The sequence below is a fragment of the Perna viridis genome, chromosome 13, assembly GCF_037379345.1.
Source record: "Perna viridis isolate PV_CMFRI_1.1 ecotype Kerala chromosome 13, ASM3737934v1, whole genome shotgun sequence".
NCBI lineage: Eukaryota > Metazoa > Mollusca > Bivalvia > Mytilida > Mytilidae > Perna > Perna viridis.
In genome coordinates this window covers 22,932,579-22,948,221 of record NC_142457.1, presented here as the reverse complement: position 1 = coordinate 22,948,221, position 15,643 = coordinate 22,932,579, and the positions used below count along the sequence as shown (strand labels likewise).

The 15,643-nt window shown below is 33.3% G+C and overlaps 1 protein-coding gene across 3 annotated transcripts; it reads left to right on the top strand.

Annotated features, from left to right (window-relative positions):
• Positions 1-2: 2 nt before the first annotated feature.
• Positions 3-9,075, top strand: LOC148600027 (uncharacterized). Of its 3 annotated transcripts, none has more exons than XM_088557407.1 (7): positions 159-299; positions 1,005-1,285; positions 3,803-4,009; positions 4,841-4,939; positions 5,681-5,779; positions 7,770-7,868; positions 8,737-9,075. In XM_088557407.1, exons 2-7 carry the CDS (start codon positions 1,238-1,240, stop codon positions 9,061-9,063), a joined length of 879 nt encoding a protein of 292 aa, XP_088413533.1. In that variant the 5' UTR covers positions 159-299; positions 1,005-1,237; the 3' UTR covers positions 9,064-9,075. The 3 variants fall into 3 exon arrangements, with proteins under 3 accessions (XP_088413532.1, XP_088413533.1, XP_088413534.1); XM_088557408.1 differs by having other exon boundaries at positions 294-404; XM_088557406.1 differs by lacking the exon at positions 1,005-1,285 and having other exon boundaries at positions 3-299.
• Positions 9,076-15,643: the final 6,568 nt, after the last annotated feature.

Below are 15,643 nucleotides of genomic sequence, written 5' to 3'. Positions count from 1 at the left end.
TCAGTTTTAACAATGAGTTTGGGCGATTTATCGACAGGGATGAGGCACGAAATTTTAAGTCATCTTACCGTTTGAAATCCCAACTAATATATAAATTACAATTGTGTTGATGTTTGACGTTGATTTTTCCCAAAAAGTTGAAAATGAACAGAAAAAGAAAATACAACGAAAATGAATATCAAGATGAAGGTGTGAGTGATGGCGATAAATTACGTCATGCAGTAAGAAAGGGGGATGTAACTGCTGTCAAGAGACTCGTGAAAGGTGGTGTATTAGCAGACAACAATAAAAAGTTCTGGGTAAGAATTTGAGACGGCTCAAAAAAGCATATGAATATTAATTTTTTTTTTCTGAAAAGTGGAGGCGGTTCTCCTAACTTGGATGAAAGTGCCTTTGAAAGTTTGGTAAGTAATATCTTTGAATTCTGACATTAGTCTTACATGTACTTTGTTTTGATTGCAAAATTGTCTGGATTAATACATTCTTTCTACTTAATATTCTGGTTTATTTGTTGATTGTGTGTGAATAGAGTTAGTAAGAAGGCAATGAGGCATCTGCCATTTTCAATATTGAACATGAATATCATTAAAAAACACGTGATACTGATCAAATGAATAGAAATGTGTTCACATCTGATCACAAAAATGATCGTGTAAAGAATCATCCTGGTCACGATAAACTGTTTTGATATTTTTTTTCATCATGATCATGATCAAAAGCTGACCAGAATAAGACAGTGCACCTTAAATGTAATATGAGGAAGGTGTTGGCTTTAAGTGTTAGCAAAGTGCTAATATCCCAGTTTTGTGCTGTTTGCCTTTGTCATTGACAAAACATGGAATATTCCTTTTTGTTCATGTATTTGTTTGTTGGAGGTTTGCACATAAAAGCAAATTTTATTAGGTAAAAATTCAATTACTTAGCATTTTTACGGAAAAACTAGTTATTTCAATCAAAAACCTCCCACAAATCTTCTTGAGAAGGAGATTGTTACTGTTTTTCAGTGACTTTGTGAAACTCTCTACCATTATTGTGGAAGCTATGAAATCATGGCTGACTACTTCATAATTCTGACTAGAGAAAATGCATGTGCCAGACACCAACTTGACCTGACAGTGTTCTCCCCGGGCTCTTAAAGCACTATCAAGATTGAGCGCTGCGCTATCAAGATCGGTACTGTGTTATCTTGCTTCCAGCACTGTGCTATAAACTTGAATTTGAGGATTAAAAATCAATTATGACAGGAAACGTGTGTATCCTGAGGTCATTTACAGCATCCTACAAGGTAATTAGTAGTAAACGCGCTATGGTCAGTTGATCACCGTGTGGCCGTACAGGTGTCTGAAGCCAATAAAAGTTATGACATTGCCGACAAGATTCTTTATCAGTCACCCCACCTGGCCACAGATTAATTTTAATGAAGGTGTCAATCAGATATTATTATCTGATACTGAACCAATCAAAACTGACTATCGTAAAAATTCACTCAACCCTGACCAAAAGCATGTGGCTATTTATAAATACAAAGTTGAATAATTGCACAATCACATGATGTTTTCAAGATTAAGAAGCTGATTTACCTTATAAAGAAACATATTAAATTCCAAAACAATATTTATTCCATCAGATACTTCCAAAACACTTTGAAAAGAAAAAAGGAAATGGTCGTCCTTTGTTTACATTACCATGTTGTTGTGTATCAAGAGCACATGTTTTTTGGCGTGGAAATTAGTTAAGAAGTAGATTGTAAAATCCCCCAAGTCTAAAAATAGTACAACGGGTGTGGGGAAATTTTTTTTTTTTGTAAATCATGACACAGGGTTTATGTCATGAATGAACTACATACAAACATAATATTTAAAAACAAAACAAAACAACTAGTGTGTCAACTTTAAATAACAAGAATAAGATTTATGTTTTTTCCTGGTATAACTAGGTCAATTCCACACTACTTCCTAAAAATTTTTGGAAATATGAATATTAAGACCAAAGTAGTCTTTTACATGTACCTGATTAGATAATATTCTAAATATATAGATGTATTGAAAGTTACTAAGACTAGAAAGAGTTTAATAGAGATTGCTCTTAATCAAATGAATATCACATTCAAATGAGGCTTGGAGGCCCCAAAACAAATGAAAAATTGTAATTTCCAAACGTCTGCTGTCAGCAAAAATTTGAAGAACACTGGCTGTGTATGAATTAGAGGAAATATTTATGAAGAATTACTTATCATAATTTGATAGAATATCTTTAATATTTCTGCTAATTTAAGGAGGTAGACCTAAGGTAAGGGAAACAACTTTTTAAATCAGTGATATGCTTGTATCATATTCAATTTCAATAAATCCTTTCAAGTTTTCCTTTGAAACAGAATGAATTCAGTCCAAGTTATATGTACTTTGATGCTTACATGAGATTGATGTAAAATGGTAAATACAAACATTCCAATGATTTTTAAGAGTTGTGTCCCTTACCCTAGGTCTAAATGCTTAAAAAGAAAAAAAGAAAAAATGGTATTAAGTTATGATTACTGCAAAAGAAGAAAAAAAGTAAAATATTTACCTTCAAATAATTCGTGTAAACATAAACAGCAATATACAAATGTACATTTTTAATACACTGATCAATTTTCATACAATGTATCAAATACAAAGTGGCAAGTTTTGACATGAGACATATTAACATAGTGTCATTCACGCTGAATACAGCGCTATCTGAAAATTCTGGGGAGAACCCTGCCTGACATTTCACATGTTTTTTTTTGTGATTCATGTTATTGCTTGAGTTGGAGAATTTAGCAATATTGGAAACCACTTTTCCAGCATCTTGAAGAAATTTTTTGTGACTACTGCATACAAGATTCATATTTTTTCTCCACTTTTTATTTTTCTACCATTTAGTTTTCTTTTTACATAGTATGGCATAATAATAGGTTTATTTGATACATTTATGTTTTTTTTATCTGCCCTTGATGGTCCACTGCAGTAGAGTAGAGAGCTTGCAAATTTTACGAAATGATATTATTCACATATTGGTAGGATGTTTATGTTTCCAAGGATTACTTTGTATACTGTAAGGAATTTAGGAAGCTATTCATTCCATTATTATTCAATTTGATACATTTGTGGAATCAGGTTACTAAGTGTACTTATTAGTTTGAATTATTCTATCAAAAGCTTTTCAGATACACATGTATATATGCATGTAGAGTTATTGTTACTTATTGATTATGAGACTGACAATATCATTTTGAAAATGTTGATGAGAGTGTGTTATTGTCAGTATCAAATTTTAAATCAAAAGTAACTATTATTCTATTTATCTGTAATCCAATTGTTGCATTTTAATGTACATTTCATTTTTAGACTGCTTTGTCTCTCAAAAAGTGCAACTAGTGTACATACTGTTGGTGCATGATGCCATTTTCATTCAAAATTCTAAAGAAAATCTGATGACATCAGAATCACTTCCAATGTTTTGACAGATATTTTAAGATACATGTCTCTTGTTATGTACGTGAGAAAGAAAAATATCTATCATCAAGATCAAAGGAAAAAAGTACAGATTACCAACAAACAAGGTCCTTCGTTGTTTTACTATAAAAGTTTTTGAGATGTACTCATTTTTGCTATTTTCACAGTGAACAGAAGACAACTAAAAATAGTACTAGTGAAATAGATTTTTGAACATTTTATAATGCTTATCATTTTTTTGAAACCGTGAAAATTGTTACCTGTTGGATATTTTTATTTGACCAAAATGAAAACTTACACAGTATTTTCTTTCTATTTTACCTTAGTTTGGTGGAACAATTCTACATGATGCTGTAGCTGGAGGAAAATTGCCTATCATCAAACTCTTGCTTCAAGCTAAAGCTGATGTAAATGCTAGAACTCAAGATGGTAGGACTTGTTTACACACAGCTTCAAGAATGGGTTCAGCAGGAAATGTTGACATTGTTAAGGAGTTACTTAGTCATGGTGCTGAAGTAAATGTTCAAACCAAAGTAAGGAGAGTATCTGTAATCCATTTATTAAAAAGTTTCATCAATGTTCTTTATTGAATACTTCTTTAAATGGTGTTTCTAGAAAAACAGAGGACACTTACCCTACCAGTGCACCTGGTCCAGGCTCCCACTCTTTAGTGGAGTCCGAGTTTTTACTTTTTTTACTCATTTACTTTTGGTATTATTTTGGTAATTCTATGTTCTTTGTTGTGTTTGTCCGTTTTCGTTGTCTGGTATTTGTCCCTGGATTACATTCTTTCAATTTTTGCCAGAATCTTGGTTCCCTTGATTACTCTTAATCATACATGAACATGAACATATGAATCAATATATAACAAGAATGGCTATGGTGAATACGTCAAAGAGACAACAACCACACCGGGATGAAAAATGTCAGCTCAAGGCCACCCATAGTTCTTCAATGAATTACGAGAAAAAACTCACACCACAGGGCAGGATGTAGCTGGCCCTAAAATAGCATTATACATATTGTACAATTTACAATACAACTGTACATACATTATGAGAAGGTACACATACCTGTATCACATCCTGAAAATTTAGTACAAACTTTAGACTACTTGTATTAGCACATGTATATCAGAAGGCCGAAGTAAAAAGTATCCTAGATTCTCATCCCTTCCTGATCTGATTTTTCCCCTCCCCAAAATATTCTACTTTTATGTTTTGTAAAATTTAAAATAGCAGCCTTTTTTTTACTAAAATTGAAAAAAAAATTGTATTTGACCAATCACCCCAAAATTTTAATAAAAACTGGATGAGAATCTTAAGAATTTTTCTATTATGGCCTTATTTATATATCTTCTACAGGATAAGAGAACAGCCTTACACTATGCAACATGGAGGGGAAATACAGAAATAGTCAAACAACTTGTTCACCATGGGGCCAAAGTGAATGTAGAAGATCAGGTATGCTAGTACAATTGACTGATTCCGAAACTCTATGAAATTCTGGGATTGCTATTGTTTGATGTCCCTGATTAGACAGGACACATTTGCAATGATGCAACATTGTTAACAAGGGAGGAAGTTGGATTTCTTATTTGGTCCATTATGTCTAAACTAAAATTGTCAGAATCCCATCATCCATCTGTCTGTCCACCATTCCATCCATTAGAATTTGGTCACAAATATCTTGATTTCACAAATAAATGGATTTTGAATTTATTTAGTGGCTTTATGTAGATAGGACATATGTTGTAAGCAGTTTTTATTTTATCTAATATCAATTTCCTGTTATGTTGGAATTTTTCACTATATTTTACATAAATTTATATTACATTTATATAACTCCATTTCAAATTTGGTTTACCAATTTCTATAGATACACAATGTAGGACACATGTTGTAAGCAATTTTGGTTGTTGTTCCATATCAAACTCTTGTATTGTGAATTACAATATTTTTCCCTCTATAGAATGATATAGAAATTTTAATTACTGTTCATTAACAACTTCACATGAGACTGGGAGTATTCCTAGCACAATAACTCTACCAGTTTCATGTAAATATTTGATGGACAAGGATTTCAATATTTTGAATATATTCAAAGTACTCTACAGATTGAGTTGCCCCTGTCATTGTCAGATTTTTGTGTGCTAATGGCAAGCTCTAATTTCCAATACTCTATTTATTTAACATTTTTTCCAGGAATTGTGGACACCGCTTTATTGGGCGGCAAAGTCAAACTACTTACAGATAGCTAAAGTACTGGTAGAAAAGGGTGCTTGCCTCAACTGTGTAAATGAAGTAAGACTGCTAAATGATAAATTTCTCGACTCAAAGCAGACGTAATGTTTCCTCTTTTTGTTCCCTTTCGGCAAAAGCTGAAGGGGACTTAGGTTTGCACTCCGTAAGTCCGTTAGTCAGTCTGTCCATCTGTCAGTCAGTCAGTCACACTTGGTTTTCCGGACTTTTTTTTGTAATGCCTCATCCAATTGATTTCATATTTGGTATATAGTCTTATCATGACAAGTTACAAGTTAAGTTCGTATGACATTACGGTTGAATGATTTTTACAGAAGTTATGGCCCTTGGACATAGAAAATTTCATGAAATTTTATGTTTTCCAGACTTCTTTTTGTAATGCCTCATCCAATTGATTTCATATTTGTTAGCTAGTCTTATCATGACAAGTTCCAAATTAAATTTCAATATTATTGCGGCAAAATGGTTTATATGGAACTTATGGCCCTTCGACATGGAAAATTACATAAAATTTTATGTTTCATCATTTTGATGCAAATCGCTGCTGTCATTCTAGAGTTATTTGCCCTTTAATTCATAATAACGAAGTTTTTTTCAACTTTCCAGGTGATAGAAAGAGAAAATCTTTATGCAGCTTTCTGTAATGCAAAAATGTTATTATCTACTGTAAAATGAAGCTCAGGTTTGATTTTGATGGAATTTGCTTTTGCTGTTCAAGAGTTATTTTCTCTTGATTGTTAAAAAATAATACCATCCATTGTTAGTTCACATATATAAAAAAAATTTCATAAACGCAATGAGTTCAAAGGCCGAAAGGGGACACTGTATTGCATCAGCAATACTGCCAGAATGCTTGTTCAAATCTGGATTTTACCATTACATTTCTTATTTTACCATTTCTTTCCTACCGATTTCACCATTTTTTGCTTTTTTATTTGCTTTGTATAATCATGCTTGTGGAAGATACATGTAGCTTAAATACTGTCAAGTCTTTAAAGAAGCAATAATTTGATAATTTAATTTCAAGGTCAAAGGGGATCGGCTAGGATTCAGTTTGAAAACATTACCATATTTGAATTAAAGTTTGAACTCCGCATCTGTAACATCTTGATTTAATGATGTAACATGGATGTGACATTGTATATATGTAAATAAAATTGAAAAATATCACAATTTAAACTAGAAAAAATGTGAGAAATTCTCACTAAATTGATACCCCCACACCATCATATGATTACATTTACCTTTGACCTCTATATTGATTTTGATCAAATAATATAAAGATTCTGTGGAAGTTTCATCAAACTCCAATCAGTAAAGGATAATAAATAGGTCTCCATCTGCATAAAGGAAGGAAGGAAGGAAGGATAGACACTTAATTTTAAAGACATTACATCAGAATTTTTCTACAAAACAATGTCCATTTTGTACAACTTATAAGCTTTGCCTTTTAATAAAATATTAAAATAATATTAACCAGTCCTAATAAAATCAAAATAAATCACAAAAACTCCATTTTATCACTGTTTTACCACAGACTGACTATTTATAGTGATACTTAACTCTATCGCTATTGAATGTATAAGTCATTCTAGTTCCATTTTCCTTTCCGTAATTCCTGATGTAGAATGTACTGAATTCTGGAGACCTATTTTCATTTTATTGTTTACTTCTGGGATCTCAAAAAGCTGCATTATAAAGCCAACTCTTCTATCATGTAGGAACAGGTTGGTCTTTTTTTATCTGTATTTTTTCTTGAAAAGATGTTTTGTTTTTAATATTGATCTCAAAGTTCTGTAAATGACAAATTTGAATGCATTTGAATGGTATATTAGTACCCCCTTCTCGTGAAAATACAGAGTCACATAATGAGACTTACAAGTCCTATTGCTGAAGGTGAAATAATACATCATACATGTAAATGGTCATCCCATATTGAACAAAAAACAATAAAATGGAGTTTTTGTGATTTATTTCTAAATCAACACTCCCCTATTTCTACTCTGAACTCTTATTGCAATTTTTTCTTTAGATGGAGATGAGTCCTTTATATGAAGTTATAAAAAATGGACATGTAGATTTAGCATCTTATCTGATCTCTGAAGGAGCCAGTGTTACTGGGAAAACAAAGGTAAAAAATTATTTTAAGAGCAGAATTTTTTTCCCTTAGAAAATCATTCTGAGTGACTGAATGATATTTATTATGTTAATATGAATTGATATGAAACCCAAAAATAAGTATCTGCCAAAAAAAGTTGTTTTACTGTATTTTTTACATTACGTGGAAAAGGTGTATGACATTTTTTTAAATTCATCATTTATCCTTTTAAAAAAAAATAATTACATGAATTTTAACCCAAGAAAAAATTAATCCATGACATGTATTTTATTGCAGCTGTAATACATGTATAATACCATTGCATGTAAGAAATACAATTAATATATGTACAGACATGTGGGTGGTATTTTGGTATCACAATCCCTTCCATCTGTCCGTCTATTAATTTGTATGTCCCAATTTCATCATAATTATTTATCTCGAATCCCAATGGTTGAATTCATTTTGAATACAGTATTTGGAATAATACAGATTATCCATACATTAGAGGCGATTCGGGTTGCTGAAGGATTTTAACTTCCTGTTTTATTGGACTTACCAATTTTTCACAATATGGAACGAGTGGGGGGGGGGGTGGGGTTTATAACTAGCACCACTTCATGTTGTTTAGAGATTTATCAAGGGAACCAAGATTGGAGCAGAAATAAATAAAAATATTATCTGAGGATAAAAACCAGACAGGGAAAACAGACACACACAACAAAGATTAAGAAATAACCAAAGTAATATGTACAAAACAAATGCAAATAAGCAACTCTGACCACCAGAAAGTGGGAGCATGAACAGAGTGCACTGGTAGGGTGCATTGTATACAGTATGATGAGTGATTTCATGTTTTCTAAAACCTTTATTAGAAGACCTACTTTTTTTTCTATTTCAGGGAATATTTCAGTATATGGTAGAAAATAAAGATATGAAAACTGAGGACAGAATACTATTATGCGATCTATTTGTTTTGGCGGGCTATCCACTCTCAACCAATCAACACATACCTGAAATTTTATCACGGAAGCCTTATATAGACCAAGCATTTGTAAAACATGTCCAAAATCGGCAGCATGAAGTATTAACATTGAAATGTTTGTGTCGAATAAGTGTCCGCAATGCCATAATCAGAGTTGGTGATGGGAGTTCAATATCTAGGACATTAACAGATTTGCCACTTCCAAAAATATTGCAGGAATATTTAGTTTCATTAAATAGCTAGCAGTTCATATCACTTTTTATGGTCAGACTTTTTTTAATCAGACTGCAATTCAACCAACCCTTTTCTTTGCTGCAATATTTTAAGAATATTTGCAAAACAAAAATGGAGCATCCATTCTGAGAAACAATGATTTAACTCACAGTAATGGAAATTAGTGACAGTCCAATTGCCAAAGTCCCCAGTTTGGGATGTGAAATCATTTATGTTGTTCTCATGGTCATTGAAAAATTTTGATATTTTTAATGCTACTGTCCATGTTATCCATGCAGCAGGCACAGATTACAGGAAAAACTTGTTGGGTATACAGCCCTTTGCAAAAATTTGGCAAAATTAAGTTTGTTTCTTTGGAATCTTGATATTTCATAAATATTACCCCTAAAAATGTCCTAGCCTCATTAGCTTAGCCTTTTTTATTAACCCCCTCCCCCAACCAGAAAATCTGGATCTAGCCCTGTACAGGTAGTTTGAAAGTTAAAAGAACAGATATATAGTAAACAAATTTTTTCATGTACCCTGGAAAATACTAATGCAACCAAGATTGATTTGGTATTTTCTATGAGAACATGAGAGTTTGCTTTCTCTTGGTTAGATAAATCTGTTTGTCAATACAATCTAAATGATGAAAGACCAGTGCAGGAGTGGATCCAGAAATTTATAAAAGGAGGGGTTCCAATCCAGAAATATAAAAGGGTGTTCCAGGCTCTATTTCGCTAATTTTTGCCTAAATTTGGTATAAAAAAAACCCCTAAATTTTCCATCAAAAGCGAGGAAGGTTCCAACCCCTGAAACCTTACTACCTGCCACTAGTGCAAGTTCTCTTTATTGTGACCTTGACCTACAGTATAGGGTCTGATCCTGTAAATGCAGAAATAAAAAAAAATGTGAAGGTTGAAGGTTTGCAGATATTAAAACTGAATTCCTTATAAAATGTTAGTGGGTTATTGGTGGTTCTGTTCAATATAAAGTGAAGTAATACGATTTTTAGATTCAATTTGAATGTTATATACAAGGGAAAGGTCGAAAATATAAACCGATATATATGGATTGCTTACTTAAAAATCAGGCAGGACAGTGGTGGATCCAGGGGGTTGGCATCCCCCTTCTTACTGGAAAATTCGTGATATTAATGTGTAAAAATTGGCATGTAAAATCGCAAATAATTTCCTTGCACTCCCCCTTATCTGAGGAAACCCAGATGGCATCCCAGCTTTTCAAATTTTCTGGTTTCGCCTCCGCAGGATGGACCATATAACAAGTCTTAGTTTTTCATTGGTTGTTGCATTAATTTCTTATTTGTATGAAATCGGCATTTTCCCTAGAGTTATTGTTCTTGACTTGGTTGATTTTGGTGGGCTAGAATTCCTTTAAAAATACAGATCTGAATATAGAAAGGACCACTGTTATGTAAAATATAGAATATGCAGACAGAAAATGCTTCATTTGTTCTGTAGGTTTTTCTTCACCCATGGGAGACCTTTAATTAATTACAGGTCTATAATTACATATTTTATATGGAGTGGTATTTAAAATATATCATGGTTATTATTGTATATCCTGCTGTATGCATGCATATAAGTATTGCTAGACTTGTTACTGTTATAAGGAATTTTACTGTGCCTTTCTGACACAGATTAAAGGAAAGACTTGTTGGATGTACAGCCCTTTGTGAACAATTGGCAAAATATAAGTTTGTTTCCTTGTTTAAATCTTGATATATCATAAATATTACCCCTAAAAATGTCATAGCCTCATAAGTTTGGCCTTTTTTTATTAACCCCCTCCCCCAACCAGAAAACCAGGATCCACCCCGGTGCAGGTAGTTTGAAAGTTAAAAGAACAAATCTATAGTAAAAAGATTTTTTTCACATACCCTGGAAAATACTAATTGCAACCATGGTTGATTGATGAGAATTTGCTCCCAGTTGGTTAGATTATTTCTTATTTGTATGAAATCGGCATTTTGCAAGAGTTATTGTTCTTGATTTGGTTGATTTTAGTGAGCTAGGTTTCCTTTAAAAATACAGATCTGAATATAGAAAGGACCACTGTTATGTAAAATATAGAATATGCAGACAGAAAATGCTTCATTTGTTCTGTAGGTTTTTCTTCACCCATGGGAGACCTTTAATTAATTACAGGTCTATAATTACATATTTTATATGGAGTGGTATTTAAAATATATCATGGTTATTATTGTATATCCTGCTGTATGCATGCATATAAGTATTGCTAGACTTGTTACTGTTATAAGGAATTTTACTGTGCCTTTCTGACACAGATTAAAGGAAAGACTTGTTGGATGTACAGCCCTTTGTGAACAATTGGCAAAATATAAGTTTGTTTCCTTGTTTAAATCTTGATATATCATAAATATTACCCCTAAAAATGTCATAGCCTCATAAGTTTGGCCTTTTTTTATTAACCCCCTCCCCCAACCAGAAAACCAGGATCCACCCCGGTGCAGGTAGTTTGAAAGTTAAAAGAACAAATCTATAGTAAAAAGATTTTTTTCACATACCCTGGAAAATACTAATTGCAACCATGGTTGATTGATGAGAATTTGCTCCCAGTTGGTTAGATTATTTCTTATTTGTATGAAATCGGCATTTTGCAAGAGTTATTGTTCTTGATTTGGTTGATTTTAGTGAGCTAGGTTTCCTTTAAAAATACAGATCTGAATGTACAAAGGACCACTGTTATGTAAAATATAGAATATGCAGACAGAAAATGCTTCATTTGTTCTGTAGGTTTTTCTTCACCCATGGGAGACCTTTAATTAATTACAGGTCTATAATTACATAGATGGTGCCTGAATTTTATATGGAGTGGTATTTAAAATTTATCCAAGATTTATATTTTGCCCACTTACCTTTATATCCTTCTGCATGCATGCATATGATAGTAGTGCTAGATTTGTAGCTGTAATAAAGGTTTTTGTTGTGCCCTTCTGACACAGCTGTACAATTTGTTAAAATAAACTTTATTGTTAATACATGTTAATTTGCTTGATTGCTTTGTTGTTTTAATTAGGAAAATCGAGTTTTCCCCCAAAACGGTCATTTCGGAAGTCATACGATACTATAGGAAGAGGACGACCATTTGGTTCTGAGTAAGTGGGACCGGCAGTTTAATTTTGTAAATGAATATTTTGGCCCGGAAAAAAATTTGAAATAAGTATTCTGGCCACCATTATCTAGAAAATAAAAAAAAGTCTTGCCTTGATATTCTACGCAGTATAATTAAAATAAATAATCTAGCCATAAAGCATTTGCAAATTTATTTTCTAATTAGCTAATTTTTTAAAATAGATATTCTGCCTGACCAAAGCTGCAGTTTATTATGGTTATCTCTTTAGTCAATAATTGTACGATCTTGTATCTGTTTAATTACTGTAGGTCTTGCGTAAGTCCATCATATGCCCTTGCTTAACTTGACACGGTTGTACTAAAAACACTTACATTTTCTTGTACGTTATCAAATTGACTTGCATCAACCTTACGTCAAAAGAAAGAAGACACTTTTAAAGTTGAATTGATGGGTCGGTATACCCAGTGAACATAAAAGTTAATCAATCCAAGGTTAGCGGTGGGAGTGACCGCTTCAAAAACGCGCAAACACCTTGAAAATTTTAATTCGATTATGTTCGATAATTTAGTCTTGGCTTATTTAGAAACGTGTTTTATATTGGATAAGACCGACAGCATTGAAATATCGATCACATAGAGCTGGTGATTCTCTTATGTTTCGATGTACTGATACAATCTACGATTCAGTAATCAGATATAATGCATAATAATGGGGAATACAACGATTTACTGGCAGATGAGCCTTGAAACAGGTTTTTAAGGAACTCTTGCTGGAAAAACATTGCAACTAAGTCTTAAGGAGGTGTACACGTATGCATATATACTGCGTAAATAAACGTTTTTAGCTTTTGGTTGATTTAATGCTGACTTTGTTTTTCCAAAATTATGCTCGCGTGCGTTTGTGGTAACAAAGGTCTAGGAGACAAGCTTCTCGTTCAAGGAATACGGATGTTGGATTTTTGTTTATATTTATTTCAGGATGTTATCTTAGGGAAATGAGCGTTTGTTGTAACATAGTACAAGCTTCCCATTAAAGTAATGGAGGTGTGAGTTAAAAAAAAATTTCAGGATTGAAACTGAGGGTATTCAAACTTAATTCTGGGTATGGTTAAGTTTGCTACTCCCCCCCCCCCAAACCCATTTGCATTACACTTGTTGACACCCCGCTCCCCTGAATGGAACACAAAAAGTAATTCAGAGAAAAAAAAATGGAGGTGCATGCACAAAGGCGTCATTTAAAGAATGCGCGAAATTTTCGTTCAACAGTTTGAGAGGTATCCCGGTTAGAACTGAAAATGACGATTTGACGAACGGACGGACGGACAACATTCATGATTACATATACCTCCCGCTTTTCAAGTGAGTGCATAATAATTACGGCTAGACATTTTTTTCTTAATCCGTCCCCAGAAATTTGAGTAAATACAAAAGAAATGATTGGCAGAATAAAGTACAGCTAGCAGATAAAGGCCATGACTATGAAATCGTTCCCTGACAACGAGTGACGAAGATATCAAATTTCATAGGTACTTGCATAGAAACTTAGTATTAATCCCGAGGGAGGTTCAGCGCGCTCTAAAACCTTGTTTAAGCCACCATTTTTATCGGCAATGCCTGAACCATGTCAGGAACATTGCGGGGGGTTTCCAACTTTCCTCTTTTTACCCTGATTAAAATTTGATTTACGGACTTTCCTTTTGACTATTCCTTTTCATTTGCGTCAACATGCCGTCATCACTGCGTTTAGAGGTTTAAAATCACAACTAAAACGTTATGTCAGAGCTTGCCGTAAGTACACGGATTTTTTGTACCGTACTAGACTTCTTACAAAAAGGCTTCTAGCACAGAGTTTCGTTGCTACAAGGTTGAAATCATCACTACAGAAGTTTTATGGTCGTCACCATGAACTCGTGAATCGTTATAGTGTATCCACCTGCACCATGAGATTCTATTTGTTCACCGTATCATAGTTATAATTTTCTCTTTCGTCTACCCCACACGTGACATTCACTGACATTTTAAGAGCAACTCGGTGGGTTTTTCTAGAAAAGCAGCGGACGCTTACCCTACCAGTGCACCTGGTCCATGCTCCCAATTTTCAGTGGAGTCCGGAATGATTATTTACTTTTGTTTCTTCGTACGTGTTATTCGGGTTATTTTATGCTCTTTATTGTGTGTCCGTTTTCCCTGTCTACTCATTATCTTTTGATAATCGAATCATGATTTCCATGATTACCCTTTGATTATTGCATTTTGGTAATTTTGTTATTACCCATCATAAATTTAGGATATTGCCAGTAAACTAAATGAATATTGGCAACGTGTATCAAATATTAAAAGTAAAGAAATTTTATTAATGTGCACATGGTCTGGTATGTAAAAGTTGGTATCCTGCCTAAAGGGAAAGTATACCATGGAAAATTCGAATCAATCTCACTCTAAGTATTGGTTGATCAAATCAAGAGCTACTTTACAACAAGTACTATCTTTAAAAAAAGATAGCCGACGCAGTTACTTCTTTTTACTTCTTTTTGGTTCGTTTTATTTATTTTTTCTACATTTCATTCAGGAAATAACACATGGCACGCAATTTTCGATTCAGTTTTTTCGAACGCCAAGTTATCGGTATTTGGCCAATCGGGAAACAAAATTGCGATCAGGTGACTTGCGTTTCCATGGAAGAGCCAGTCTTTACTGTCAAAGGGTAAAAAGCGAAACTATATAGCATGCGTCGGAAAAATGACTTCCAGTTCAAAGATGATGTTTCCATATTCAAAAAGTCAGTTCAAACATTTGGTGGATATCAGTCTATCGTACATGATATTCAGTATGTTGTCGAAAGGCAAAGAGTGAGAAATAGATAACCACATGTCAAAGTTGCAGTAGACGATAGCAAAAATGTGAAGAAAGCGAGTTTTCCCTTTTTACTTAATATTTTTGAAAGCATACGTCAATTAGTGTCTAGTGCGTATCTATACTTGTGGTAAAATCCGTCAATATATTAGAGTTATTCAGATCTACAACCGCAAATATTTATAAACGTTTGTCATGAACACAGTAATTCTAAAAAGAAAAACATTTATCTCCCCCTTGTGTATGCGGTGGTGGGTCCAGAAATTTCGAAAAAGAGGCCGGAGCTGATTGACCAAAGAGTGGATCCGTGCCAGTGATTTCTAGTGATGTTTTTCATAATCAAACTTGGACCCCCCCCCCCATTACCGAAATATACTTTCAATTCTTGGATCATAACTATGACAAGTGTGGCTTAAGGGACGATCATTTGATTCTAAATGGGGGATTGGAGGTTCTTGAAAATAGTTATTTTGGTCACGGAAAAGTTGAAAATAATTTTTCTGGTCTACATCACCGAGAATATAATTAAGTTTTTTTATGACCCGCAAAATTTCAAAAATAAATATTCTGATCCAACAAAACTTGCAAGGCCTCCTTAAGAATCACGAAATGGTCGTCCCCCTTCTTTGTCTTACTGCATA

What these genes read in the sequence shown, in the direction of transcription:
- LOC148600027 (XM_088557406.1), top strand. Translation starts at nt 144, where the DNA reads ATGAACAGAAAAAGAAAATACAACGAAAATGAATATCAAGATGAAGGT. An exon ending in ACAACAATAAAAAGTTCTGG is followed by an intron (nt 300 to 3,802) that starts GTAAGAATTTGA and finishes ATTTTACCTTAG; the next exon opens with TTTGGTGGAACAATTCTACA. An exon ending in GTGTTACTGGGAAAACAAAG is followed by an intron (nt 7,869 to 8,736) that starts GTAAAAAATTAT and finishes TTTCTATTTCAG; the next exon opens with GGAATATTTCAGTATATGGT.